General features: G+C 45.5%; 2 protein-coding genes across 3 annotated transcripts in view; one reads left to right on the forward strand and one right to left on the reverse strand.

Annotated features, from left to right (window-relative positions):
- Positions 1–16,297: 16,297 nt before the first annotated feature.
- SOCS4 (suppressor of cytokine signaling 4) lies at positions 16,298–24,495 on the reverse strand. Its single transcript, XM_074544046.1, has 2 exons — positions 24,348–24,495; positions 16,298–18,140 (listed from the first exon to the last, which is right to left on the reverse strand). The coding sequence occupies exon 2, from the start codon at positions 18,037–18,039 to the stop codon at positions 16,729–16,731; it is 1,311 nt and encodes a 436-aa protein (XP_074400147.1). The 5' UTR covers positions 18,040–18,140; positions 24,348–24,495; the 3' UTR covers positions 16,298–16,728.
- Positions 24,496–24,502: 7 nt separating this feature from the next.
- WDHD1 (WD repeat and HMG-box DNA binding protein 1) overlaps positions 24,503–27,758 on the forward strand; it is a 28,385-nt gene continuing 25,129 nt past the window's right edge. For both annotated transcript variants that reach the window (XM_074544040.1, XM_074544041.1), the window contains exons 1-3: positions 24,503–24,570; positions 25,620–25,712; positions 26,723–26,834. In XM_074544040.1, coding sequence (XP_074400141.1) covers positions 25,636–25,712; positions 26,723–26,834 — 189 coding nt within the window. In that variant the 5' untranslated portion in view covers positions 24,503–24,570; positions 25,620–25,635. The remainder of the gene's footprint in view (positions 24,571–25,619; positions 25,713–26,722; positions 26,835–27,758) is intronic.

The following is a 27,758-nucleotide window of genomic DNA, read 5'->3' on the forward strand; positions in this document are numbered from 1 at the left end:
CATGCTCTGGCCCCCAACTGTGCCAGTGGCCCCTGCTGAACTCCCTCCGGTTTCAGCATCTCTCTTGTCTTTCAGTGACAAAATTGGGCATAATTGCCTGCCTCAGCCTTTGTTTTGGGGTAAAAGACCAACAGACAATACTTAAATTGTCTGATTCGGTACTTTTCTGGGACAATAGCACAGATCTTGAGCTGTGACAGGCATCAGAGGCAGGGAACTTTATCACACCCGGAGGGCTGTTCATGCCGTGAACAGTAAATTCAAAGGAACAATAACAATATCTTTGTTGTACCTCCCTTTTACATCAGCCAGTCAGGAGGAACGGCACACAGTGCAGGCATCACTTTGCCATCCAACTCGGAAAAAAAAAGGGTTTTTTTTAAAATCAAGTTTAAAATTCTGCAATATAACGTCAGCTTTCATTAAGAAAATGCCAGTCTCTTGCTGATGGGCTGGAACAGTGAGATGTAAGATATTAATCTTTAGTTCCAGTGTTGATTCTTGCAGGGCGATGTCACTCGCTTTTCAATTCATGCTTCAGTGTGCTCTGTGAACATCAAGCACTCTGAAGAATTAGCTGAGCCACCCTGAAGCTAGATTTTAAAGGATACCAGATGGTATGTTCAGTGCATGTGGTAAGCTTTTATATGCTTTTCCCCTATGGCCAATCACTGACTGATCATTTATTTCAAAACTCTCATAAAATAAATCACTTTGAAAACGACGCTGTCTCTAGTTAATAAGTGCTCTTCCTCAAAGCAGAGGCTTGTTGCCATGAAGATAAAATCATAAAACTGGTTCAAAGTGCATGGGGATGGCAAATTCACCCTATTGAGGAGAGGAGATAAACTGGATTGAACTGGAAAGGAAGCGTAGCTGTCTGCTGGTTGTGAAATGCTGAGCAGGTGAACTGTCATTAAAGGCACTCCGACAGCCACTTTGGTACTAACACATGAGCTCTCTGTGACAACGAGTGAATTTTTTGGGTACATTTTCTTCCCACATTGGTGGATATGTAAAGCCTTGATCATGTGTCAAGTTAGTGTATGAGTTTGTTTTCAGGTTTTGGAGTTAGTGATTATGTCTGGCAGCAGAAAACAGAGCTCTTTTCACTTTTTTTTATTCCTTTTTAGTGAATAAGAAGTAGGAAACTCCTCTGTGGGTGACAGCAATGGAAGCCACCCCATCATCTGTCCTCACAGAGAGGTGCTCACCTTCTCCTAACCCCCAAATTGGGAACCACAGTTTCCTGGAGTGATCCAAACCTTTGTCACTACTCTCTGTCATGCAATCTCAGAATCATTTAGGTTGGAAAGGACCTCCAAGGTCATTGAGTCCAACCTGTGACTGTTACCACCCTGTCACCACCAGACCAGAGCGCTGAGTGCCACATCCAATCATTCTTTGAACACCTTGAGGGACAGTGACTCCATTTGCTCCCTGGGCAGCCCTTTCCAGTGTTTAACCACCCTTTCCATGAAGGAATTCCTTCTGATATCCAAAATTCCTTCTGATTCCTCCTTCTCGCCCTTCCCCTTTGCTCCACCAGCCCAGTCCCAGAGCGTGGCTCCCAGCACGGTGTTGCAATCCTCGCAGCCTCTCAATGAGTGTGTGACATTTGCTGGCTGGCTGGCAGCCACGGCTCCAGCAGGCAGATGATAATATAGAATTATGGCCCTTCCTTCTCTGAAGGATCATGTTTTCAAGTGCTCAGTGCTGTGCAGAAAAAGCTGGAAAATTTCTTTATCCAAAACCTTGAAAAGAAGATAAAAGGACCTCTTATTTTATTTCACTCTGATGTTGCAATTGTAAACAAAGCTCTTTTTTTTTCTTTCTTTGGAGAGGGAGGAGGAGGAGGTGAGGAATAACTGGCTGTGGAGGCTTTGCCCTGGCAGTGAGGGCAGAGTTGATTTTCCCCGTGGCCCAGATGCTCCGGCAGATATAAACACACAGGCACATTCACACATCCCTGGGGGAGAGATTTTAGAATAATCACAGTGGGACAGCCCAGAGGTCCAGCTGGCCTCATGGCTGTGGGCAACATCACCAGGTCCTCAGGAAGAGGAGAAGGACAAGGGATGTGGGGTGATCCTCCCCTTGCCAAACCTCCAGGCCCCTGGCAATTGGCACTCTGGGGTCACATCTGCAGCAGCAGCCGTGGGAGACCCACCCAAGGCAAGGCTGTGGCACAGTGAGTGCCATTTGTGCCATGGGATGGCTGCTGGTGATCCCTGCTATCCTGGGAGCAGCTCCCAGCAGGAAGGATGTGCCTGGACTGCCAAAATCTCAATCACTTCCCCGTGACACCGACAGTGGCTGTATGTTGTGTCTCGTTTTTATCTTTCTGTGTTGGGATCCATTTGCTCTCTGGGATAGGCTGCCCTGCTCAGGTGCTTTTCTCTGCAAACCTCTGAGGTGTCTGGTTTAGCACAGCCATGACACAAGCCCCGGGGACATGGTTTAGTGGTGAATATGGCAGTGCTGGGGTAATAGTTGGGATGATCTTAGAGGTCTTTGCCAACCTACACGATTCTAGGATTTTGTACACGACATTAAATGGTCGATACCAAGTTGTTCTGATGTGTATTGATGCTGTGGCCTTACTGGCAAGGTCAATGATCCACTGATGGGTGCCAAAGAACACATTTACAGGCAAATGGCTTGTAGTAATGCAGGGAATGAGGCACAGAAGGGTCGTTTGAGCTCCTGAAAGATCTCTAAGTCATTGATGTGACAAAGGTGCTGCTGAAGGGCATGTGATGAGTTATCGACAGGAGTATTGAGTAAAAAACACTCTGAGCAAAGTGTTACATCCAGAGCTGATCCAGGGGAGGGGGTGGCAGCATGGCCTGAGCTGCACTCTCGGCTTTCCTGATGTGCTTCTGGTAATTTCAGTAATTTCAGTAATTTCACTTTCAGGGTGGGGGAGTTTTCCCCCAACATTTCTTCGCTAAACTGGGGTGAGCATCTACCAAGCACCTGGTGCAGCTAAGAGAGTTGATTCCATTCCAGGACTGAGTTTTGTATCTTACCCTCCCTGCTCTGGGGATTTGATGGCTGCAATTCCTTTGCCAGTTTTGGGCTACGTCATCACAAGAACCCGAATTTCACCCACTGCAACATCATACAGTTAAACCTTGTCCCTATTAGCCATTTAATGCTCCAAGAAATTCTGTGGGAATAACACCCATGCTATTCCTCCTCCTTCTCCTCTGCTTTCAGGCCCTGATTAAGCAAATAGCTTAAGTGCCAGGCTGAAGTGGTGCCTTTTAGTTGCTAATGCCATGCAAAAATGCCCTGAGAATAAAGCAGTTTTCATGATCACTGTTAAGAATCCACTTCCTTCTTTGGGTTTTATTTTTCCATCAGCCTGCTGGAAGAGTAGAGCCAGAAAACAGATTAGCCCGGGACAGACTTCTCAGCGAATAAACAAACCACAAATACACTTCTTCGTCATATTTTAGGTCAAATGGGTTTGTCAAGTCAATAGTCGCCCAACTATGAAGAAGTCCTATAAATAAATGAGACATATATTTTTAATATCTGCCTAAAAGAGATGCTTTAAAGTGCAGATAGAGCTGGAATTAACTGAAGATCGTTTCCACAGTCATTAAAAAAAAAAAGAAGAAAACAATAATTTGAACTTTTTAACCTTGGGCTTGTTTCCAGCCACATCTCTCACAATGATAATAAATTCAGAAAATTCCATGAAAATCTCTATTCTTTGGACTCTTGAGGCATTTAGCATAATATTCTCAGTTCCTCTTTCTTTTATGAAAACAGGAAGAAATTATGCAGGGTAGTAGCTGTTTAAATACTAGAAATTCTCCCTGGGGAGAATTACAGCCATTTCAGTGATAAATTGCAAGTGAGATAACGGAAGGTTGGGAATGAGCCTGATCCAAACTTCATTTCCAAGCTTCCTCACTGATTTCAGGGCTTTTTGCATGAGACCTGAGACGAGAAAGTCTCCACCCTGCTGAGTTTGAGTGGCAGGTTTGTCTTAGCTGGGGAGTTCTCGTTGAAGCAGGGCGAAATAATGTCAGCTCAGCACTGGAATTTTTTTTTTGCATGGAAATCCTACATCTAGAATTCATCCTGAGCCTTCCCAGCAGCCAGGCTGAGAGTGAGCATCATCCTTACCTCAGCTCTCCCTGCCTGGGGCCGGCACTCCTCCTCCTGTGAATATTTGCAATATTGGCTGAAGAAACAGACTCCAAATCCCCACCAGGGGCGAAGGCATCCTAATTAATTAGCGGGAATACTCCTCTCTGCAGCCATTTAGGAAGCAAAGGGACTGACTGTTGGGATAAAGTGCACGGCAAAACATCCCGGGCTGAGCTCTGACAGCATCGCAGGGACCCGAGGACATAATTGCCTTGTTATTTCCGTGCTCCCCAGGGCTGTGCTGGAGGCACTTTAACAGAACGGGCACTTAAAAAGTGCCTCCAGCAAACTCCGCTCCCCGCTGCCTGCTTTCCCAGATCCCTCGTTGCCTTTGCTCCGCTTGGCAGGAGCTCGTTTTCCTCCTCCTCCTCCTCCTCCTCTGGGAAATTCCCGTGCTTTGGTTCCCCATGCGGTGCCTGCAGCCCCGGCCATGGTTAACGCTGCAGAGCCCCGCTCCTGGAGCCATCTCCGGCTTCCCACTGTGAAAAACGCCAATCGCTCGGTTTTAAAATTTTAAAAGTTTAATAGTAATAAAGTGGTTATTGTGAAAAACGCCAATCACTTGTTTTTAAAATTTTAAAAGTTTAATAGTAATAAAATGGTTATAAAAATAGTAATACAATTAGAGTAATAATAATTTGGACAATTTGAATTAGGACAATATGAGACAATAGAAACAAAGAGTTACGGACAGTCCGGGTACCTTTTCTGGGCAGCACGCCCGAAATAGGACCCACGTTAACAGAGGATTAACCCTTAAAAGCAACAGCCTGTTGCATATTCATACAGCTCGTCCATGATGCATAAATTCCATTCAAACACAGGATTCTGTCTGGTCATCTTCAGCTTCTTCCTCTGAATCCTGACAGCGCCTTCGAGGTCGTTTCCTCTGATAAGAGGGCAATAAATTCTCTTTCTCTGAAAGATTCAGGTGTCCCGTGGCTGCTATCTCAGTGCGAGTCCTTTCTTTAAAAAAAGTATCCTACATAGCACAGTTTCTATTTTAACAGTTTTTATAACATAAAACTATATTTAACACACTACTTAAGAGAATTAACACAGCATTACTTTCTAACACAACACATATAATATTCATTTTCATATTGCAGAAAGACAATAATAAAATAAGTATTTTTCACACCACTCGGAATTTCTTGGTGACGTGGAGCATCTCCTTGGTTGGGTTTGGTTTCGAGGTCTGCAGCACCGAGGGCCTGTTGCAACACAAATAAAGTGAATAACATCTCCTCGGTGACATTGCCGGCTGGTGACCTGAGAAAACCAGTCTGGTTCGGGAGCCGGGCACACTCCTCCCTTCCCTCGGCGCTGCTTCAGCTCAACACATTCTGGGAAAACAAGATATGCTGCCAAAATAGCAGAGAGCACCAACTCCCCAAACAGGAGGCCTCCCCCGAGCCTGAAGCGCGGGTTTAATGAAGTAACAGGAGGTAAAAACAACCAGTGCAGTGCTCTTTAAACCTCGGAATAGCTCCTGATCACACACATTGTCTCTGAAGAACACGTAGGTAGGAGCAGGGATTGCAGGATGAGATTCCAGCGAAACCATTGTGTTAGAGTGCAGTAAAAAATGAAAGGAGTCTTTCCCTCAGCAAAGATTTCACCGGGGTTAGGTCTGTGCTGCAAGGAATTACCTTTCTTTTAGGCAATGTATACATCACACGTGTGCTAAAATGTATTTTCATAGTTAAAAACTGGCTGTAATTAGCAAATGAATTAAGTGCACTTTTGTGGAGATCCACTCTCATTCACTCACTGATTTGCAGTCAGTTGTTTGCAGTGACTCTCCCTACTGACAGAAATTCAGACACTTTATGGCATTTAGCCCATAAATGCAGAATCACAGAATTGCAGAATATCCTGAACTGGGAGAGACACAAAAGGATCATTGAGTCCAAGTCCTGGCTGTGCACAGGACGGCCCCAAGAATCCCAACACGTGCCTGAGACCATTGTCCAATGCAAGAATTCAGTGTTTCACTCAAAGCAACTTATGCTTAATGCTTATTTTTATTTTGAGATGAGCAAAGCACACATCAATAAATTGGGCTGAGCTCCTCTTCCTTGAACCTTCACTTGTGGTCACTGTGGGATACAGAGGACTCATCCATATGGACTTTTGGCCCAGCCTGGCATGGCCATGGACATGTTCTGCTTTTAGAGAAAACCAAGTCTTCTCTTAGAGTACAAAAGGGAATTTTGGATGTTCATGACAGCACTCTAGCCAGAAGGTGATGAAGGGAAGTGTACATGGATTTTTTGCTTTACTCCCTCCCACTGAGCATTTCAGGTTAAGGTGAATAAGACCCACTTGTGATTTCAGCTGTTACAGTATTAAATTTCATTTGCTAATGCCATATGTTATTTGTGTGCTAACAAATGTGCCATGTTTAGCTCGTAAAGCGCTGAATGAATTTATCTGGAATAATTTCCACCCTAACATGGCCAAACATTTGGCAAACAAAGTTCCAAAGTGAGCTTTTGGGAGTTGTATTTGATGACAGCGCGTGGGTATCGAAATAATTAGGAGAGCAGGCTGGGGGAAGGAGGACAGAAGATTACAGAGCAGGGACACAGCTCATAGCTTGGGAAGCCCTTGGAAAGAGGTGACTCCGGTTCCTCAGTTTCCCTGCCTCCTCTTTCTGCCTCCTTCCTCCCCTTCCTTTCCCCCTTGATAATCCTGCCTGTCTGGAATCAATAGAAGGAGCACATCAGATAAGGCAAGGGGTTATTTCCTTGTGCTTTTGCTATTATATGAAGCACAATATCAAAGTATTCTGTGCATCCTCCCAGCTCCTTGTGAAAGAAAGGATCCTTTTATTCCTTGGCTGGCCTTTTGTCTAGCCAAGTATCTGCCGCCCACTCAGGTAATTTGTACCAACAGATCATACCTGTGGTAGCAGAAGATCCTGTCAGGAGGGAATATCCAGCAGAAAGCAGGCATTGCTCATGTGTGAGGAAGGCTGGCTGGAAAGGGGAGGAGAGATGATTTTGTTTTTCCCCCAATTCCTTTGGAGGAGGGGAAAACTTGGGAAGAGGCTTTTGCTCAAGCAGGGAACTTTTTTTTTAATCTTACCTTAATAAATGTGTGTGTTCCTAGTGAGATGATGAAGTGCCTCATCTGCTGAGTGCTCAAACTCACACCCTCCCAGTCAGCGTCCCCCTTGGCCATATCTTCCCCAATAAAATGTTCTCTTATTTACCCTTCACGTGTGCCCTCTCCTTGGGCACAGCACCCAGATTCCTGGGTGTGACGGTGTTCACAGGGGTTTTAGGATGAGGGAAGAGACAACGATCTGACTCCATGTTTCAGAAAGCTTGATTTATTATTTTATCATATATATTATATTAAAACTATACTAAAATAATAGAAAAAAGGATTTCATCAGAAGGCTGGCTAAGAATAGAAAAAGAAGGAATGATAACAAAGGCTTGTGTCTCGGACAGAGAGTCCAAGCCAGCTGACTGTGATTGGCCATTAATTAGAAACAACCACATGAGCCCAATCCCAGATGCACCTGTTGCATTCCACAGCAGCAGATAATCAATGTTTACATTTTGTTCCTGAGGCCTCTCAGCTTCTCAGGAGGAAAAATCCTAAGGAAAGGATTTTTCAGAAAATATCATGGCTACACTGTTTTACAAGGACACCAGATCCAGCAGCATCACACTGGGATATAATTTGTCTCAGAGAGTATAAAAATGACGGGAGTGCAGAATGACAGGATGTCCCCATGGCCAGCCCTTGGTGGCAGTGACATCTCAGGCAGCTCCCAGCCTGATGCCAGAGGTTCTGCTGGGAACAGAGGGACAGAACCAGCCTTCAGCTTCTCCTCAGCTTCCAGCTTGCCAGGTCAAAGATGTCAAAAGCCACCAGGGTGGGGTTCCCATTCCCACTGCTGTGAGGCCAGAGCCAGCACTGGCTTTTTGCCTTGCTCCAGCTGTTAACCCAGTTCCCCTCTCTTGCTCCTCTGTATCCCAGTCTGGTTATCCTTCCTGCTCCTGCAGACACCCTTCCCTCAGGCTGACAGCACCCTTGGTGTGTTTGTTGCATGAGAGACTTCTGGAATAATATTACAATGCTGATAAAGAAATTAAATTTGGGGATGTGTGGGTGGATTAATTTCTAATATGCTAAAACCATCCAAAAAATAGCCACAAACCTGAAATCACCTCAATTTGCAACAGTGCAAATGTCATATTTCATAGAGCTACTCCCTTTTCACTGCCCCAGTGTTCATAAAGACCTTTCCTCCTTCCCCTGAGTCAGAGGATGAGAAGTTTTGGATGGCTCCAAACAACACAGCCAGTGCTCAGATTGATTATTCTTGACTAAGTTTGCTTAATTTTTTTTTTCTTTTTCAGGCTTTGGGTATCAATTAAAAGAACACAACTCTTTTGTCTTGTGTGTTGCTCCCCTCAAAATAATGAACTGTTTAATACACCAGAGGCAATTTCAAATTATCTAGTTTAATGAGGAAGGTTGTGATGGAAGATTTATTACCCATTCTGATCTGCTAATGTATTTTCTCAACCATCCCAGCAGAACCAATCACTGTATTTTCATTATACACTCTATTTTCAGGGGTTCATTAGTAGTAGACTAAAAATAACAGCGAAGGTCTCAATCTGAAAGCTAATTCAATTTTTTTTTTTAATTGGAAATAAAATTTGATCAGACAACTTTCTAATCATAACAGCATCAAGCATCAAGACCCTTACTAGGTGTTTTGTCCAATTTGGAACTTCATTTGGCTACACATTAAGACCTGACCTAGAAATACAATCATGTAACTGCTAGGAAGGACAAACCCAGCCTTTTCCTGAACAAAAAAAAATCCCACATTAGCACAAGCCATGGACTGTAGTCTAGTCCAATTGACACACATTAAAAATAAAATGTCTGACAATGAACCTGCTCATCTGAAACAAACTCAAGAGATGCTCTGAGTAACTGGCTCAACAGCACACTTAAGAAATAACTAAGACTTTTTTCCCCCAAAGAATTAAAAATAAGATTAAGGGAAGTAAGATGGAAAAGCTTCTAGATAGCCAAATTATCTCCTGCCTTCATTCTGGATTCAAATCTCTGAGCTGGCACTTCCCAGCAGTGTTGGATTATAGGATGTAACCTGGGCCCAGTGTTTTTTCTGCTGCATCATTTTGATGTGCAAGAACCACAGGAAAAACAAGAGGACAGGGAGGAGGGATCCATATTCCCAGGGCCCAGCTTCAGCAGAGGGACTCTGGCTTTGGCCCACTGCACAGGCCACACATCCTTGCTGGGATGGAAATGATGGTAATTATGTTCTGGGATGTTCCTCACAGGATCATGGAGTGGTTGGGGCTGGAAGGGACTTTAAAGACACAACATTCCATCGCTGCCATGGCAGGAACACCTTCCACTGTCCCAGTTTGCTCCAAGCCCTGTCCAACCTGGCTTTGGACACGTCCAGGGATCCAGGGGCAGCCACAGCTGCTCTGGGCACCCTGTGCCAGGATCTCAAACCCCTCACAAGGAAGAATTCCATCCTAATATCCCATCCAAACCTACTCTCTATCAGTTTGAATCTATTCCCCCTTGCCCTGTCACTCCATGCTCTTGTAAAATGTTCCTCTCCATATTTCTTGTGGGCTCCCTTCAGGTACTGCAAGGCCACAATTAGATCACCCAGAAACCTTCCTTTTCCAAGCTGAACAATTCCAATTCTCTCAGCCTTTCCTCACAGGAGAGCTGCTCCAGCCCTCTGATCACCTCGTGGCAACCACAGGAGCTGTGCTTGCTGCAGGCATCCCTCAGGCTGGTCCCAAACCCACTCTGTTCCAGGGATTCTCCACAGCCATAAAACATCTGGGATGCCCACACAAGGCCATCCAGGGGCAGCCATTCCTAAAGGATCCCCACAGGAAGATGCTTGCAATGACCTGCCTGTGGGCAGGCTGGGCTGAGGATGTGTTTTGTCCAGATAACACATCCCCCAGACACCCAGGGGATTTTTAAAAGGGATACAGGAAGTTATTGCACCTCCTGCCAGCCCCACGCTATAGATTTCAGATGCATAAATGATATATTTACGTTCAAAACTCTATTATTCATAGAGTTGAGTAAACAAGTATCGATTTTTACACTGCAGCACGGATGAGGATTTGCAGCGATGCAGAGGCTCCTCTTTCACCCTGCCTACCTCTGACCTCATCGGTGCTTCCTGAGCACGGAGCATCCTTCGGCGAGGATGATCAAGTTTAAAACCAGCTGGCTGCTGCTGCTGGCAATGGAAATCAATGTGCATTTCCTTCTCAATGGACACTTCTCCACCCACGCCCCATCACGAGCGGCTCGCCGGGATGCGGGGCCAGACAGAGGCGGGCACAGAGCGAGGGGAGGGAGGGAGGATGTGTGAAACCATCGCAGCTCCCACAGCAGCCCCGGCTCTCCCGCCTCCCGGGCACAGGCTGTGCGAACAGAGCAGGAAAAAGCAGCCTGAATGCATTTCAGAAGTGATACTACTGCAGAGATCACCTTAAACCCTTTGTGAAGGGTCTTGTGTCAAGATTTCTTTCTATTAAATATTCCTCTCTATCAAATATTGCTCTCTATCAAATATTTCTCTCTAATAAATATTTCTCTCTATTAAATATTTCTCTCTAACAAACATTTCTCTCTATCAAACATCATTATTTCTCTCTATTAAACATATGATGCCACCACGCACATTTAGGGGTGGCAGAAAAAAAGAAGAACTTCTTTTTTCTAACTGCGTTTTCCAGTGCTCCGCTGTTTCAAAGGTTAACCAAAATCACTTACTTCATGGCTAACTTTGCTATATTGAATCAATGAACAAGTTCCTTATTGGATTTTTATTGCAGGTAAAATTGACAGGGAAAATCACTGGGATATACTTAAAAATGGGAAGGAAATGTACGTTTCCAATAAAAAGGTCTCTGAAGGTCTCTTGTTTCATAGGAAGGAAGCTGTCTTTATAGTGCATGAACTATAAAAAATGATTAAAACTGAAGAGAGACAGGAAACTGATAATTTGATTTATCATCTTAATGGCTATGATTCATGAATAAATAATATAATGGTTTATGTCTCTCTTGTAAAAGAAGTAGAGAAGAGCAATTTGTCTAATAAATGACTTCAAAAATTACAGCTGAGTCTTGTTTGCCACGTTTGTTCTATTTAAAAAGAATGAGCGAGTATCTTATTTCTTATTACTTACTAGGACATTTGTTGTATTATTTATAAGAGTCAAAAACCTTAACTAAAAGCCACTCATCTCTGACCACAGTCTCCCATTAGCTTTAAATTCAGGAAAGAGAAAAGGATTGATCACTAGATCAATAAATCTAACCTTGGATCTGACTAAAAGCTTCCTTTAACCTCCTTCCTCCAGCATCCTTTTTCAAAATTAAAGTATCCCCGTTTTTAATTATTTAAGAGCATGTCAATTTTATAGTAAGGCTCTGTATGACTGCATCATACAAGGATTTCTTCTTTATGCTGGAAGCCCACCAGCATCTTTAAAAGGAAAGCGTTTAAATCATGATAATTTGTTGGTCTAGTTTTTTTTTTTTTTAAGTTGGATGTGCTGCTATAGATACACATATACGTATCCAAATACACAAATTTCTTGATGTGGATTTCATCAAGACAAATGCTAGAATAGGAAAATGGAGAAGAAATGTGCATTCCCAATTATCAGACTCACAGACCATCCCAAGCCCATCAATGACTCTGCTGCAGCTGAAGTTGCTCTGTATCGATGGCCCCAGGCCAATGAGTGACATTGGTACAGACCTGCAAAAAGTCATTCCAGGCAACAGCAAACTCCAGAGGATACAATTAGTGGAAAGAATGTTTAATTTTTTCCTAAACCATCCCATAAAAATAACTTGTATATGTAGTTTGCCTGGTGTGCATCAATAGCCTGACCATTTCCCTCTCTCTTACATCAAAATAATTTAGGAAAATCAGATTTTTTTTAACCAGAACTGTTCACAACAATTCAATACACTCTGTTTCCACTGTGCTGCTGTGGGACAACCTTCAAAACAACTCAAAGCACATCTTGCAGACACAATTCCTGATGCAAAGCTGGTTGGGTGGCCCAAACAGGGGAGGTGTGACCAGAGTCACCTCTGGATTTATGACCTTGCTCATCCACTGGCCTTCACAATCTTGAGCACCTGGGCTTGGGCACATCTCTGCACCTTCCCTTGTTCCACTTTAAATCTTCATCCTGAAGAATGGGGGATTTCTGTCTTGGCAGGATTTGGGCTGAGAAGAGAAGCTGAGGATTCCTCATCCTGGGAAGTGTTCCAGGCCAGGTTGGATGGAGCTTGGAGCAACCTGGGCCAGTGGAAGGTGTCCCTGCCCATGGCAGGGGGTGGAACTGCATGATCTGTGAGGTTCCTTTCACCCCAAACCATTCTGGGATTCTGTGATTTTAGAAAACAGAAGTTCTTACCCTGTTTTTGAGGCTAATTTTTAAGAGGGTTTCAAAACTGAACTCAAGACTTGCTTGTCTTTGGGCCAAGGTGTTCTAAGGTGGCACTGGAATGAGCAGCACTGGTAGGACTGATATTGACAGCAGTGGGAGGAAAACTTTAGGGTGACAATTCTTGGCATATTGTAAAACCAGTCCTGCCAGGTTTATTTAAAACAGAGAGGGAAAGAAGAGAAAAAAAGGTAAATGGGTTGAAAAAAAACAGACCTTTTGAGTTCTTCTGTTTCATAAAACAGGTATGAAACAGTTCATGGCATGGATCTTACACAGAATGCATGTGTGACACAACTCAAGTGTTGTTAGGGACAAATGTCACACAGGTGGACAAAAATCAGGAAAAAATAGTGGGAACTTTCACAAAATCCCATTTATCAATACTTTCCACATATGGTTTCTCTAAACTAATGCAATTAACTGCCCCCCAGTCCAAAGGCATTATTTTTATGTACCATACCTTCTTCCCCCAACTGCTGTATTTTATAGGTCTCCTAAATTTGGAGAGCTCAAGATGTTTTTGGGGTAAGTGATGCATCCACTCATGTCAAAACAATGTAGGCTGAATCCAGAATGACACTGAAACACAGTGTGTTGGGGAATGATACCCCAAAAAAAGGTTTATTTGGCTTTTCATTTTGTAGGGGCACAATCTTTGCTGATTTTGAAAATGACAGTGGCCTTCACTAACTTCTGAAGCACAGCTTTTGGTCAAAATCTAATTTTTGTGCTCCTGCCATAAAAATAATGCTAATCCCTATCTAAAATGATGAGTTTTTTCCCTAATTAGGAGTTTCTGAAAGAGAATTTTAATCAAGCAGACTGCAAATATCTCTGATGTCACTCCAGATCTTGAACCAGAAACTCTTCCTTCCTACTGCAGCCCCCCAAATCCCAGCCCACCATCCCACCGCGATGGGCACAGTGGGCAAGAGCAGAGCAAATTATGAACCTGGAAAATGGCAGTGACAGGGTAAAATAGACTTAGCAATATAAATTTGCCCTTGATAAAATACAGTTTATGCAAAATGCAATGAATGGAAGCAGCACGAGATAAAAATTACAGAAAAAAAACCGGGGTGATTTTTCTGCCATCAGTCCCACAGTTCCATTTGGATATGGAGGAGGGAGGATCTCAGCTGGGATGAGCCACTGGAAGTGTATCAATAAAGCCACAGTGATTTATAGCAGCTGAGAATTCGTCCTGGAGCGCGCTCACCCGTGCGCGATGCCACGGATTGATGTGTTAGCATTTTCTCCCTGGAGACTTTGGTTCCAAACCTATTTAAAACCCAGGGAAACAAACGGGCTGGTCTCTAGGCAGATGTCCCTGGAAATCTGTTTACATCACCACAGTGGCAGCAGCTCAGTGGAAGGGGTTTTATCTGCCCAGGTTGGGGGTAAGGGCAGGGTGGCAGCTCCTGGTGGAGTTGCATGGCAAAGCTCCCTTGGTAATTCCTGAGCTGCCACCTTGCAGCATGGATTTGATATCCACAAATCTACAGGAATCCATACAAGGTGAAATGAAAAGATCCAAATAGAAATATTGCTTAGTCTGAGTCTGCAATCTTGGATCCAGGCTCTACAGCACTGTGCTCTACTGCTCCTTGCCTGCACACAGATTCCCAAGGGATCAGTGATGGGTCCAGTCTTGTTCAGCTTCTTCACCACCCTGGATGAAGGGACAGAGTGTTCCCCCAGCAGGTTTGCTGGTGATGCAGAGCTGGGAGGAGTGGCTGCCACACCAACAGGCTGTGCTGACACTCAGCCAGACCCAGAGCAGGCTGGGGAGCTGGGCAAGGAGGACCCAGGGAAGCTCCAGCAGGGTGCCCCTACCCTGGGGAACAATGACCCCATGCACCAGTGCAGGCTGGGGCTGAGCTGCTGGAAGCAGAGTTGTGCAGAAGGAGCTGGGGTGAGCCAGCACTGTGTCCTTGTGGCCAGGAAGGCCAATGGAATCCTGGGCTGCATGAGGGACAGTGTGGCCAGCAGGTGAACCTGCCCCTCTCCTCAGCCCTGGTGAGGGCTCAGCTGGGACTGCTGTGTCCAGTTCTGGGCTGCTCAGTACAAGAAATACAAGGAATTACTGGAGTGGGCCAGTGAGGGGCTGTGAAGGTGCTGAGGGGACTGGAGCATCTCTGCTGTGAGGAAAGGCTGAGGGAGCTGGGCATCAACTCTGGAGAAGTGACAGCTGAGAGGGGAACCAGTCAATCCATACAAATACCTTAAGGGCAGGTGTCAGGAGGATGGGAACAGACTCCTTCCAGTGGTGCCCTGAGACAGGACAGGGAACAACAGGCACAAACTGAAACACAGGAAGCTCCATCTGATTATGGGGAAAAAACCTCTTTACTGTGCAGGTGATGGAGGCCTAGAACAGGCTGTGCAGAGAGGTTGTGGAGTCTCCCACTCTGGAGATGTCCAAAACCCACCTGGATGTGATCCTGTGCTTGAGCAGGGGCTTGGATGAGATCTTCTCCAGAGCTCCCTTCCAACCCCATCATGCAGTGATAACCTCACCCACAGGTCATTGCTGATTTTTTGACAGGATCCTTCACATGCATGAAATTCAACACATTTGTAATTCAGCAGTCTTGGGGCTCAGTTTCAAAAGCATTTTGAGAGGATAAAAAGGCTCACTGTAGTCAAAGGAGAGGAAACAATGTGGTTGTTGGAGTTACAATTACACCATCTCACATTCTTTTGGCAGAGGCGTTCTGAGCCCAGTTTGGGAGAGGAGATAAAGCAGGAACAGGGATCAGACCTGCAGCTGCACCCCGAGGCCAGCCTGGAGCTTCCTGCCTGAACCCACATCCACTGAGCCCCGTGGGATTCCACCAACAGCTCAGCAGCAGATCTGCCTGTCCATGCAATGTAAGTAATGCTTTTAGGAGCATTATCCATGCAGGGTTTTCCCGTACATGGAATTTGGCAGGAAGCCATTCGGCCAAATGCTTCACATTGCAAGAAAATCAGCAGAGTTGTTTTCTTTTTAAATTATACTTATTAAAAAAACAACCCCCCTACTAACAAAGTAGGAAAGTTATTCACCATCACCTCAGGCTCAACCATGCAGAATCAGATGGTTAAATATGCAGATTTTAAAGGAAATATCTTCCTTCCCACCCTCCCACCCTTGTGCTTTATCATTTAAGCAGCGGCAGCTCCTACAGCAAAAACTGGGTAATTCATATAATGCAACAGTAACACAGAAACAGAGTTCCCAAGTCCAAGCCCCATCTATCATAAGTAACTACATGATTATCTCTTCCAGACACTGATCAAATCCCAGTTTATGAGCAGTTTGCTTTTTACTGCTCTTACACAAAATGAAAAGCTCTTCCAGAACCCTGCTGCTCTGACGATGATGAGTCTTCCTCCTCTCCAACCAAAACCTTTCCAGGACCAGTTTATACATGTTTGTTCCTGCACTCAGTGTTGTCCTTAACTTGAATTGTTTTTCCTCTCCCTGGTATTTAGTCCCCTGATATATTTATAGAAAGATCATATCCTCTTTCAAACTTCATTTTGCTTGGAATAGTAATGTTAGAAATAGACTGACGAATTTACTGCAGTGGATAGGGACAGACAGACACACAGACACAGAGGCTAGAGCACTCATTTTAAAAGAAATGCAGAAAATACAGATGAGTCAATCTTTAGTTAACAGTGCATTATTTCAATCATGTCAGCAACACGTGTCAACTACAATAGAAAAGACAGATCAAGTTCAAAACTGATTTTCAGGGGGTTTTAGATCTAATGTCTATCCATCTATAGAAATACCAGAAAGCCTACCTGGAATTCCATAAAACTCTAGCCTAGGGACAGTACCAAAAGCCCACAATGAATATAATTTCTAAAAAAGAGAGCTGTGCAGACTCAAAAGTACATTTAAACAGAGACTAGTTTGGGTGGTAAATAATATCCAGAAAAAGAAAAAATAATCAAGTCGCTATTAAAAAAAAAAAACCTAGAAGGAAAAGAGATTGAACATACTATTGTCTGTTGGGAGAAAATTTCTTTCACAAAAATATTTTCTAGCTTTGCTGCTCTGGTACATCAATCCTGAGCACTCTAACTTTTGACTTATAATGATATTCCTTGAGATACAGCTTCACCGAGGGAGGAATGGGAAGTGCATCGATACCATCATAAGTTGTACAGTTGCAAATGACCGTTCTACATATATGCTGGAGAGAGAAGGGAAAGGTCCTGTTCAGGGGAGTGGATAAAAGTGGTTCAAAGAACATACAGGAGCTCGGATCTTTGTAGTGTTCTAGGAGCCCCGTGATGTCAGGAGAATGGAAGACACAGGGATCATGGGCATCAAAGCTGAAGTTGTGATTCCACTGCTCTATCCGGGCGTGGAGGGAGCGGCTGTAGCGGCGGAAGCTGACGGAGAACAAATAGTCCTCCTGGGCAGAGTCTCGCAACAGGAACGTTCCCTCTGGCTTCCCTTCCAGCAGCGCCTCGGCGGCGTATTTATCCATGACTCCCCAGTAGCAGGGGTTGTTATTGATCTGGAGGAGGTCTGGCACTAGGCAGTGGACATAATCAATCTGGGTGTGGTATTTCGGGGGCGTTTCCATCCGCAGCAGCTCGTCATCCGTTTCCCACTTGGGCTTGTTTCGTTTCCGAGAGCTTGTGCACAGGGTTATGACTTCATCATCGGAGTCCATGTCACTCTCATCCCTGCTGCTCCTTGCCACCTTACCTGTCACCAGCTCAGGCCTCGGGTCCCCCCGAGAGGAGCTGCTGTCAGTGAAGTCACAGGACTGGGAGGGAGAGTCCATCCCCCCATTGGCAATCTCCTCGTCTCGCAGCTGGTCCTCCCTTTCCTCATGCTGGGATAAATCTGCAATTATCCATTCTTCTGCCTTTGGACTTATAGGGGCCGTGTGCCTTTTGATCAAGTGCCAGCGGAAAGCCAGCTCTGAGCGAGGAGGGAAAGGACACTTATCCAGCATCAGCTCACTGATATGGATCTTCCTTTTGGATGGCAGTCCTGAGGTGTGCCGGCTGCTGCAGTTCTTTATGGGAAAGCACTGACCCACAGCATCCTGCAGCTTCTGCTTGAGAGAGCGCCCCAAAAACCTGTGCCCACAGGACCTGTCTAGATCCAGCTCGATGGACGAGCAGCTGTACTTCCTCTCTTGGCTCCTTAAATTAGTCCCCGACCTTCCTGCAGCATTTGCTGTTTCAGCATCAGGGCAATGCTCACTTTTCTTGGACCAGGAGAGCTTTTTCCCACTCCAGACATATCCATCCTTTCTGTCTGCACTCCTGCTCCGGCTGCTTTTGGGCCTCACATCTGCGTTTTTCGCGCTGCTGTCCTTGTTCTCTGCCATTGTGACAGCTTTGCTTCACGAGCTGCCAGGAAGCACACACTGTGTTTCTTGTGGGGTTTTTCTACATAAGGAAGCTTCCTCGAGGCACTTTCTGGAAATATCTAAGGAAAAAGAAAACACAGCTCAGTTAGCTGCTCTGCACACACACAATGCAACAGCAGGGCTGGTGGGTACAGGACAACAGTGACAATTCATTGCTGACCATGTAAAAATCATGTGATTGAGGTGAATTCAGTAGCACACCCCACAAATACAAGATTCCAGAAAAAGCTCTCTTAACCCTTCCTTGGGAAAAGCATCCTCCAGAAAAAAACTACCTTAATGTATTTGTTGAGTTTTTATTCTGATTATGCAGCAGAGCAGAACGTTTCAGGCGTTGGCAGCCCCATTGTGCCAGGGCCCATTTCAGAAAGAAACCCTTCCTGGGGCAGGTGATACTGCTTTAGCTGTTCAGGGAGCAAATCCTGCATCTCTTCCAAATAACCTTTCAAGAAGGAACAAACCAGAACAGAAACAAGTAGGTCAGAGTACAAAGAGCTACTGTACCTAGATGATATGCCTGTTTGCTACTAATCCACAGGATGGGATGCCAGAGATCTTTTTCTTAACTGACACTTTTGGGTCACTTTCAGGATAAAAAAAAAAAAAACAAAACCCCTAAATTTTATCAGTCACAGATTCTGTCAGTTTTCTGAAAGCTGTTTTCCTCTGCCTTTTCAAAGGAAGGGAGCTAGGAAATACTGAGGCCCTAAGGGATTGAAATATCTGGGGCTTTACATACTGAAAAGGATTAAAACAATCCAGCCCCTTACTAAAAGCAATTTTAAAAGGCTGTGAAAGATGGAACTGCTTATTACTCATTAGAGAAGGAAGTTTACATTATTAAAATCAGTGTTGCTTTGAGACCTACAGTTGCTGATTTCATTTTCTTTTGTTTCCAAAGTTATATTGAATTCTCAGATAGATAAGAGGTTTCCTTTTGACTGCTGCACTTTGAAAAAAAGATGAAAAAAATCCTCTTTTGATTACTCAGTTGAAAGTGGAGCAGGATTTTTTCAAGATACATAGATAGCAATATGGTATGGATGCTGTACCCCCTGAGGCATGGCAGGATGCAGAAATATTTCCCATCACTTATCATAATCAGGATATTCTATGATTCTGTGATGCTTCTGCACCAAAACCATGCACAGCTCTTCTGTTGCACCGGGGCTTTTTTTTCAGCTGTGGGTTTTTCTGTGTTTTTTTTGGGGTTTTGGACATTTTTTTTTACAACTAATTGACATGGTAAATACTAAGCAGGAAAAGAAAAGGGCATCCACTTCCTCTCTCCATTCAATCCATTCTCATCATCAGGATTAGCCAGCATGACACAACCTCTCTGCAGTCCCCCGGGGCTGCTCTGCACAGGCAGGCTGAGTTGGAGCCTCTGCTTTCAGTAAAAGAACAAGACAGCCTTGCCAAAAGGCTCACATGCAATCTGTGGGCCAAATGCATCCCAGATGGAACTTTCACCCAGGAATTTTTCACATTGCATTCCTTATTTAAAACCCGCAGACCTGAGAGCTGTGGGGGAAAGGAAAAAGGCAGGGGAAGGGAGGAGATGAAGAAATGTAGAAGGAAGGGAGGATAGGTTCAATATTGGGAATATGCTGGGAAGAAAAATGGCATCAGAGCAATGCAGATGAATATCACCTCACTGGTACCAAGAGGAATCATAGGAAAGGGTCCATATTTCAGCAATTACAAATCAAAGATTAAACTAAAGGGTTTTGCAAATTGCTTTTCAGTAAAAGCATGGCGAGACACAATGAAGACAGGAGAAAGGAAACATGTGCATATGAAACTCGAGACATCTTTATTTAGACCAGAATTGATTCATTCATTGCTTTTGGAACCTTGATATTTTTCATCCAGCAATACCTAGAGTGAAGCACTGATTTTTCTCCACAATTCAAAAAAAAAGAGGGGAAAAAAGCAATCTCATTTACCCTGGTGATAGCCTGAAGTCACTGAAGACAAAAAGTTTTTAGATTCATCCTGTAGTAAAACACGTTAATTGTCTATATATGGGATTTTTAATTGGAGAGAGAGATATCACTGAGGTTGCAAAGTCAAGTACTTAAAAATTAGGATATGACAGTTTGTAATTGCTTTTTAAACCTTCAATTATCTCATTCTGCTCATCCAGCCCATATAAGGAATAAGAACATGCAGATTTTGGGTTTTTAATTAAAAACTGCAAAACATACAAAGCCCAGAAGTGCCTGTTATCTCCTAACTTCAGCCTTCCAACTGAGACAAGCTTGGTTTTTATGGAATTTCTGTGCTGCTGTTGAATTGAGCTGTAAAGCCACCTTCCCCTTTGTACCTTTCTGCTGTCATGAATCATTAGTGGTACCTGAACCCTGCAAGAGAAGCTGGGGAAGCAGCACGTGATGCTGCAAGGCCACGCACCATTAGCCAGAGCTGCTTCCCTGGGGTTTGAAGGGCTGCTGGAGCCCAGGCGCCGCTCCTGCCACGTCACAGCAGCTACTGCTAATCAGACAGAGCACCAGAGCTGTGAAAAGAGCAGGGAACTAATGAAGAAAAAAGGGATGTCATCCTACTAAAGCCAGGTTTGAACCTGACCATGTGTTATACCAATGGGAGAGCTGCCTCCCAAATCCCACTGTTTGGCATTACAGCCAGGGATCACACCTTCACACCCTTCTGGGTCAGTGATTCACAGCCCCACCAATAAAATGGGGAGCAAAAATAATTAAAGTGTCAGGAAGAGGAAGGAATAAAGGGCAGGGGAGGCATTCAGTGCTCTATTATCACTTGGGGCCATCCATCCAAGGCAGCTCTTCCTTTCACTGCAGCATCCCAGGGAAATGCCACGGACCTCCATTAACGCCGGAGCGCTGCTGGGAGAGCAGGACAGGAGGGCAAGGATAAAAGAGAAGGAACACAGAGTGTACTTTTCCCTAGAGGGGAAGGTTAAATGGAGGAGTCCAGCACTGTGCAGCTCACACACATCAGGTCTGAGCTCTTTTTGGGAGCAATAATGAGTGTTCTGCCTGCAAAAGGGGCACCTCAGGCATCTCCGATGATGGCAGGTTTGACAAAACCCTTATGCTGGGAACCCTTTCCCCTAAGGAAACAGCAAAGATAAAACACATGGGGGGATGAGCAGGGTTCACTTGGGGCCACAGGACCCAGCTGGTAGTCCAAGGTTACCCAGCACTGCCACACTACAGTCCCTGAGGACAGGCAGAGAGCTGGGTGGTTTTTGCTGTTGGTTTTGTGCTCCCTCTTTCAGAGGTTCCTCTCTCTTGTCTGCAGACAAAGTGTTTTTTCTTTCAGGAGTTGATGCCTGTACCCTGAGACTTCAAACCCAGATTAAAACCAATATCCAGGTGCTGTTTGGAGGGATAACAATATTCCCTCCTAGCCAGGGCTAGGCTGCAACCCACAGCTGTGACAAGACAGTGACAGCTTCACCATATGTCTAATCAATAATTAGACATAATCAATACCATACATGTAGACAGCCTTTTTTTTTCATTTATTCAATAAATACTTGAACTCTGAACTGCTTTAACCAAATACTTCTGTCCTAAACTGCTGGATCCTTGCCTCTAGCCCAACAGTTCTTTCCATCAGGCTGCTTCCCTTTCTGTATAAAGAAGGAGCAGATGGTGGGGGGTCTCCAGCCCAGCGTCCCACTTGGAGTGGGATTGCTGCCAGCGTGGGCTCAGGGGAGCCCTGGCATGGCCTGGCCATGTCCTGCAAAGCTCCCAGGATGGAGGTCCCACCGCCCCTCTGGTGCTCCCATGCTGCACAACCCTCCTAGTGCAGGAAGGACTTGGAAAGTTTTCCGCCCGAGCACACGAAGCGTTGCTGTATTGTCCCTCTAATTAAACAACAAAAGAAGGCTCACAAAGAACAATGAATCAATTTTGGAATTGTTGTGGAAGTTGATGTTGTAGAGCTGATAAAATCTTGAGAGAGAAGAGCAAGCTGCAATAAACTGGAGTACTTTTTCTTTCATAACTTACATAAAAGTTAAAACGAAATCTCACTGGTCACAAGCTGCTTTCATTAATTTCACCCCAATTAGATTTTGGCCACAAGACCACATTTTAAAACCTGACCTTCCCAACCTACTAAGGATAACAATAAATCTCAATTCCTTTGTCTTAAATTATTTTTATTCAGTTCTGGCTTTGCTTTGATTTATGACACCATCTAAAAATACCTAAGCTTGACTCCAGAGGCCTTTACAGCAAATTAAAGCAATTATCACACATACACACAAAAGAAAAAGAGTTTCTAAAGGTACCATTTGCAACCTAAATATTTTTTCTTTGAAAATACCTTTGATTTATCCCCAGAACTGTAGGAGGAAGGGGGGCCATGCCCAGCTAACCCCAACACGGGGGATATTTTATTCACTCCCAGGAGGTGGAACTGAGATGGCAGCAGGTGCCAGAGGTGAGAGCTGCTTTATCTCCTGCCTTAATGAAGCTCTGCTCATTAAGCGTGGCAGGAGAGATGCAGGCAAAGCTCAGCAGCCTCCCCAGCACTAAATCAGTGAAAGCTTTATGGTCCATGACCAACACTCCGTGCTCCACCCAGAAACCGAGGGGAGAGCAGCAATTCCCGGCTCGCAGCCACTCACACCTAATAATCAAGGCAGCAGCAGTTCCCGACCGGATTTAAACTCTTTAACTTTGCATTTGGTGTCGGGTCACTCCGGACCAAGCCACAGAGCCTGCAGTGCCCTGGATAAGTGACCACCCCTGAAAAACCTCCCCCTGAAAAACCTCCCCCCATTTTTCCTCAAAGAGTGATCCCAGCAAGGCAGCACCTCCAGGCAAGGAAATTCGTTGTTACATAGAAGCGAATGTAAAATGGCTTTTGTACCGCAAAACACTTTAAGTGCAGTTTCTATCGGAGACTCTGAAAATTAAAGTGATTAAGGAAAATAAACACATTTGACAGGCATTTGTCTCCATCCCAGGCAGCGGCTTGCAGCAGGAATAGCTTGGTCTTCCCACTCATCTGATAAGCAGTTCAGCTCCGAATCATTTCTCTAGAACACATTATCCTCGCCAGAAATCACGATTTACTGAAATATGTAGGATACACCCATGGAAAACATGTCTCTACACAGCTTCCACGAGGTTTAATAATGAAATCTGGCCATATTTCTATAATTTTTTAAAGAATGTGCCTGCTTTGTAATCCTGCCACTTATTCATTCATGAAACTACCAGCAATGTGAGTGTTAGAGAGAAACACATTTCCAATATAAATAAATCACTCTGCTCACCCCAACAACCAATAACCCCGCTGCAGAACAAAACTGAAGATGAAAGGGCTTTTCCTGGAAGCAATTTTTTCTTAGAAACAGGAATAAACTGGGCCAGATCATTAAGGCTACATGAAGGGAAAACAGATAACGCTGTTTTTCCCTCTTTATTTCAGGTATGCTCAATTCTAGCATTTTTTTAATCCTTCGAGAGATCAGCCAGGATGTTCTTCCTATTTTTCAGCCAAAAAAAAAAAAAAAAAAAAAAAGCTGAATGATTTTTGCAGTGCAATCACTACCTGCCTGACTACCACTGCTGTCAACTCCACCTCGCAGAGGCATCAGGATGGCTGGAATTCCAGAGTAATTCCATAATGACCATAAGGATCTCCAAAGGGACAGGTCCTGCGGCTGGCTGAGCACAGCCCGGCTTTTATGGGGGTGCTGCCCAAGGGGGGCGGAGGGCAGAGGCTTTTCCCCTGTGCCTCTGGAGGAGCTGCCATTAAATCCATACACAGAAGGATAAGCTGGGAATGTATGTGCCCTATTTACGTTAGGGTACACACGTCGGGCACGGGGTTTTTCAGAGGGGAAGCACACAGACCGAACCCCCGGTGACAGAGCGAAGACCCCGGACCGGATCCCCTCGCGGTGACCGGAGACCTCGGGCTGAGCGCCCCGAGCCGCCCCGGGCACTGACAGCGGCTCAGAGCCCGGACCGAGCCTCCCCCGGTGACAAAGCTCAGCTCCTTGTCGAGTTACCCCGGTGACAGCAGAGCCGGGACCGAGTCCTCCCGGGGGACAGCGCTGACCCCGCTCCGAGCACCGCAGTGACAGAGGGCGGGCCCCCGGCCACCCCCCACCGGTGACCGGAGACCCGGTCCGAGCCCCCCGGGGACTGACAGGGCGCAGCCCCGAGCCCCGCCGGTGACAGGAGACCCCGATTTCCGCGGATCACCCCCGCCTGCCGCCCCTCAGCCCCGTCCCCGCCGGCCCGGCCCCAACTCACCCCGCGGGGCCGGCGCTCTGTCCCTGTCCCCAGCCGGTGCCGGCGGGCTCGGCGCTGCCAGCCGCGGCCCCTCACCCGGCCGCCGCCGCCGCCATCCCCGCTGCCGGGGCCGCCCCGCGCCCGCCCCGGCCCCGCCCCGGCGCTGACGGCTCGGGCCCGGCCCAGCGAGGGCGGAGCGGCGGCGGCGGGCGCGGGAAGGCTCGAACGGGCGGCGGGGCCCGCGGTGAGCGGCGGGAGGGACAGGGAGGGATGGCGGCTGCGGCCCCACCGGGACCCTGCGGGACCTTTCCGGAGCGGGGGCAGCCGCGGGGAACGGGGGTCCCTGCCGGGGTCCGGCGGGCGGCTTGTCCGGCCTGCCTGGCCTGCCCTGGGGCGGCCGAGGGAGAGGCCCCGGCGTGCCAGGCCCCTCCGGGCCTCGGTAACCCGGGCCCGCGTCCCTGCGGTGTCCCCATGCTCACACCCCCTATCCCTGTGTCCCCATCCCCACGGTGTCCCCATGCTCACATCCCCTATCCCTGTGTCCCCATCCCCTCGTTGTCCCCATCCTCAGCCCCCTATCCCTGTGTCCCTATCCCCGCGGTGTCCCCATGCTCACACCCTCTATCCCTGTGTCCCCATCCCCACGGTGGCCCCAATCCTCATACCCCCTATCCCTGTGTCCCCATCCTCACGGTGTCCCCATGCTCACACCCCCTATCCCTGTGTCCCCATCCTCACGGTGTCCCCATCTCCCATCCCCACGATATCCCCATCTCTGAAATGTCACCCTCCCTACAGTGTCCCCATCTCCCACCCCGTGACCTCATCAGCGTGTCCTTCATCCCCGCAATATCCAATGTCCACATCTCCTATCCCCATGTCTATTTCCTGATGCCCCCATCCTTGTGGCTCCCCCTAACCCTGTGTCCCCGTCACCTCGATGTCAGTGTCCCTATCGTCCTACATCCCCATCATCCCTACAGAGTCCCTATCTCCTGTCCCCATGACCTCATCAGTGTGTCTTTATCTCCCATTCCCGTGCCCCCATCCCTGCGATGTCACCATGTGTCCCCTGCTCCCCTCCCAGGATATCCCCATTCCCATGTCCTCATCCCCACAGTGTCCTCATCTCCCACCCTGTGTCCCCATCCCCTTGGTGTTCCCAGCCCATGTCCCCATCCCTGCAGGTGGATGTCCTAGCAGCTCTCACCTTGTTCCCCCATCTGATGCTCTTCCCAAAGTGTTTCCCTTTAACTGATGTTATTTCTCCTCTTTTTTCCTGTCCATGAGCAGACAGGTGGGAGCAGAGATGCCATCAAAGCAGAAGCCAATGCGGTACGGCCACACCGAGGGACACACCGATGTCTGCTTCGATGACACCGGCAGGTAACAGAGCCAAGAGAGGCCTGGGCTTGTTCCTGTCTGATGCTTTCCCAGCAGTTTGGTGTTAGGAAAAATTTCCTCTCTGAAAGAGTGGTCAGCCATTGGCACAGCTGCCCAGGGCAGTGGTGGAGTCCCCATCCCTGGGGGGATTTAAAAGCTCTGTGGATGTGGCACTTGGGGACACAGATTGGTGGTGACCTTGGCAGTGCTGGGGGAATGGTTGGACTGGATGATCTTAGAGGGCTTTTTCAATCTGAATTATTCTGATCTGAATGATTTCTATATCCAGCCACTGCTGTGTGAGACACTGGGATGGATTTATGGCCTGGCATGGTCCAAGAAATCCTTTGGGTTTTGCCTGTGCTGACAACTGGCTGTGTGACATATTTAGGTGCTCTGATTTTAGAAGTGATTGATTTATAACTTAAATATAAGCATATATATATATATATCCCCGTGTATATATATATATAGTAAGTATTATATATTTAAAAACTCTATGTGCACATTTTATGAGAGTGACTTCATAGATTTTAGCAGAAATCAGTGTAGTGTGGGAGTAAATACGTTTATGTATGCACTAAGAAATTAAAAATATAGTTGAAGGAATGCAATATTGGGATTGCTATATTTTCATCTCTTCCTTGTGCTAGTTCTTGAATGTATAAATACAAACTATATATTTAGTATTAAAATATAAACTATATATTTAGAAATACCTTTTTATAGACTAAAAAGTAAACTAAAAAAACCCCAAGCCCTCTCAAAACAAACTCTTATAACACTTATATAGTGGTTATGGTTAAAGTTCTAACACTTATATAGTGGTTATGGTTAAAGTTCATATTATTTTATTCCTTTCTTAAGTTCATTATCATTGCAAAGACAGTTCACAAGAGATGGTCTGGTAACAATCCCTTGAAACCACAAAAAGCCTTGTTTGGCATTCCAACCAAATGCTTCAAAAAGGATGCAGATTCCTGGATGTTAACAAATCCTGTGTCTTTCCACAGCTGCATTGTGACTTGTGGCAGTGATGGAGATGTTAGGATTTGGGAAAACCTGGATGATGATGATCCAAAGTCCATTAATGTGGGAGAAAAGGCCTACTCATGTGCTCTAAAGGTAGGGTTGTTAACACAGCTCCTCACAGTTGTGGATCTTCCTCCAGATTCTGGATCTGCCAGCTCAGGGATGCTGCCTCTGTGGGTAACAATAAACAGGAATTACCTCTGACAATTCATTCTACCCCATACACAGTTATAGAGGAATTATAACTTACACCAAACTTCTGTAATGCTTTTCTTTCCTCCTCCTCTTCCTTCACATTCAGTTCTATTAATTTCTGACTTTGATCTCCTTTCTGAGAAACAAACCCAGCAGATTAAGCTAATTATTCAGTGAACTTTTTAAGCTGTTTCAGTGTTTTCTCACCATGTGAGTTGCAAGAATTTTCCCAGCATAGGATGTGATCATCAAGTATTAGGAAGAAAGCCAAGAGATTGTTTTATGTGGGCCCGTTTTAAAGTCCAAGAAATTATAATCTGTATTAATCAAAACTTGCTTTCACAAAGTAAGTAATGGTTTGGTAACATTTTTTTTTTAATAATTGGTTGATGTTTTGCTCTCAAAATTGTTGTTTGGCCTAAAGATGCCTTTGACCCCGTGTCCCTGAAGTGAGAAGATTTATATAATAGAAAATAATTATTTTTACTATGCATGTTCATGTATTTAGCTTGAGAATTGTCACATTATTTCCTTTGTGTCCAATTTTTTTTATGTTACATTAATCATAGTGAGTCTAAAATGTCTTTGTGGCATTTTTAGAAGAAAAAACTTCTAGAAGTCTACATCAGTTCTACAAATATTGTGTATTTAACCTGGCAGTGATAAAGAGAAATTTTAAGATAATTTTTCAACTACTTGTGATTTTGTAGAGGAGTATGAAAGAAGAAATAAATGAGTATTAACATATTTGTATTGCATTATAAGAATTATAATGTGAAGTCTTATTCAGAATTACTGCCTTAATGGAATCCTCTTTCTAAT

The sequence above is a fragment of the Zonotrichia albicollis genome, chromosome 6 (assembly GCF_047830755.1).
Source record: "Zonotrichia albicollis isolate bZonAlb1 chromosome 6, bZonAlb1.hap1, whole genome shotgun sequence".
Taxonomy (NCBI): Eukaryota; Metazoa; Chordata; class Aves; order Passeriformes; family Passerellidae; genus Zonotrichia; species Zonotrichia albicollis.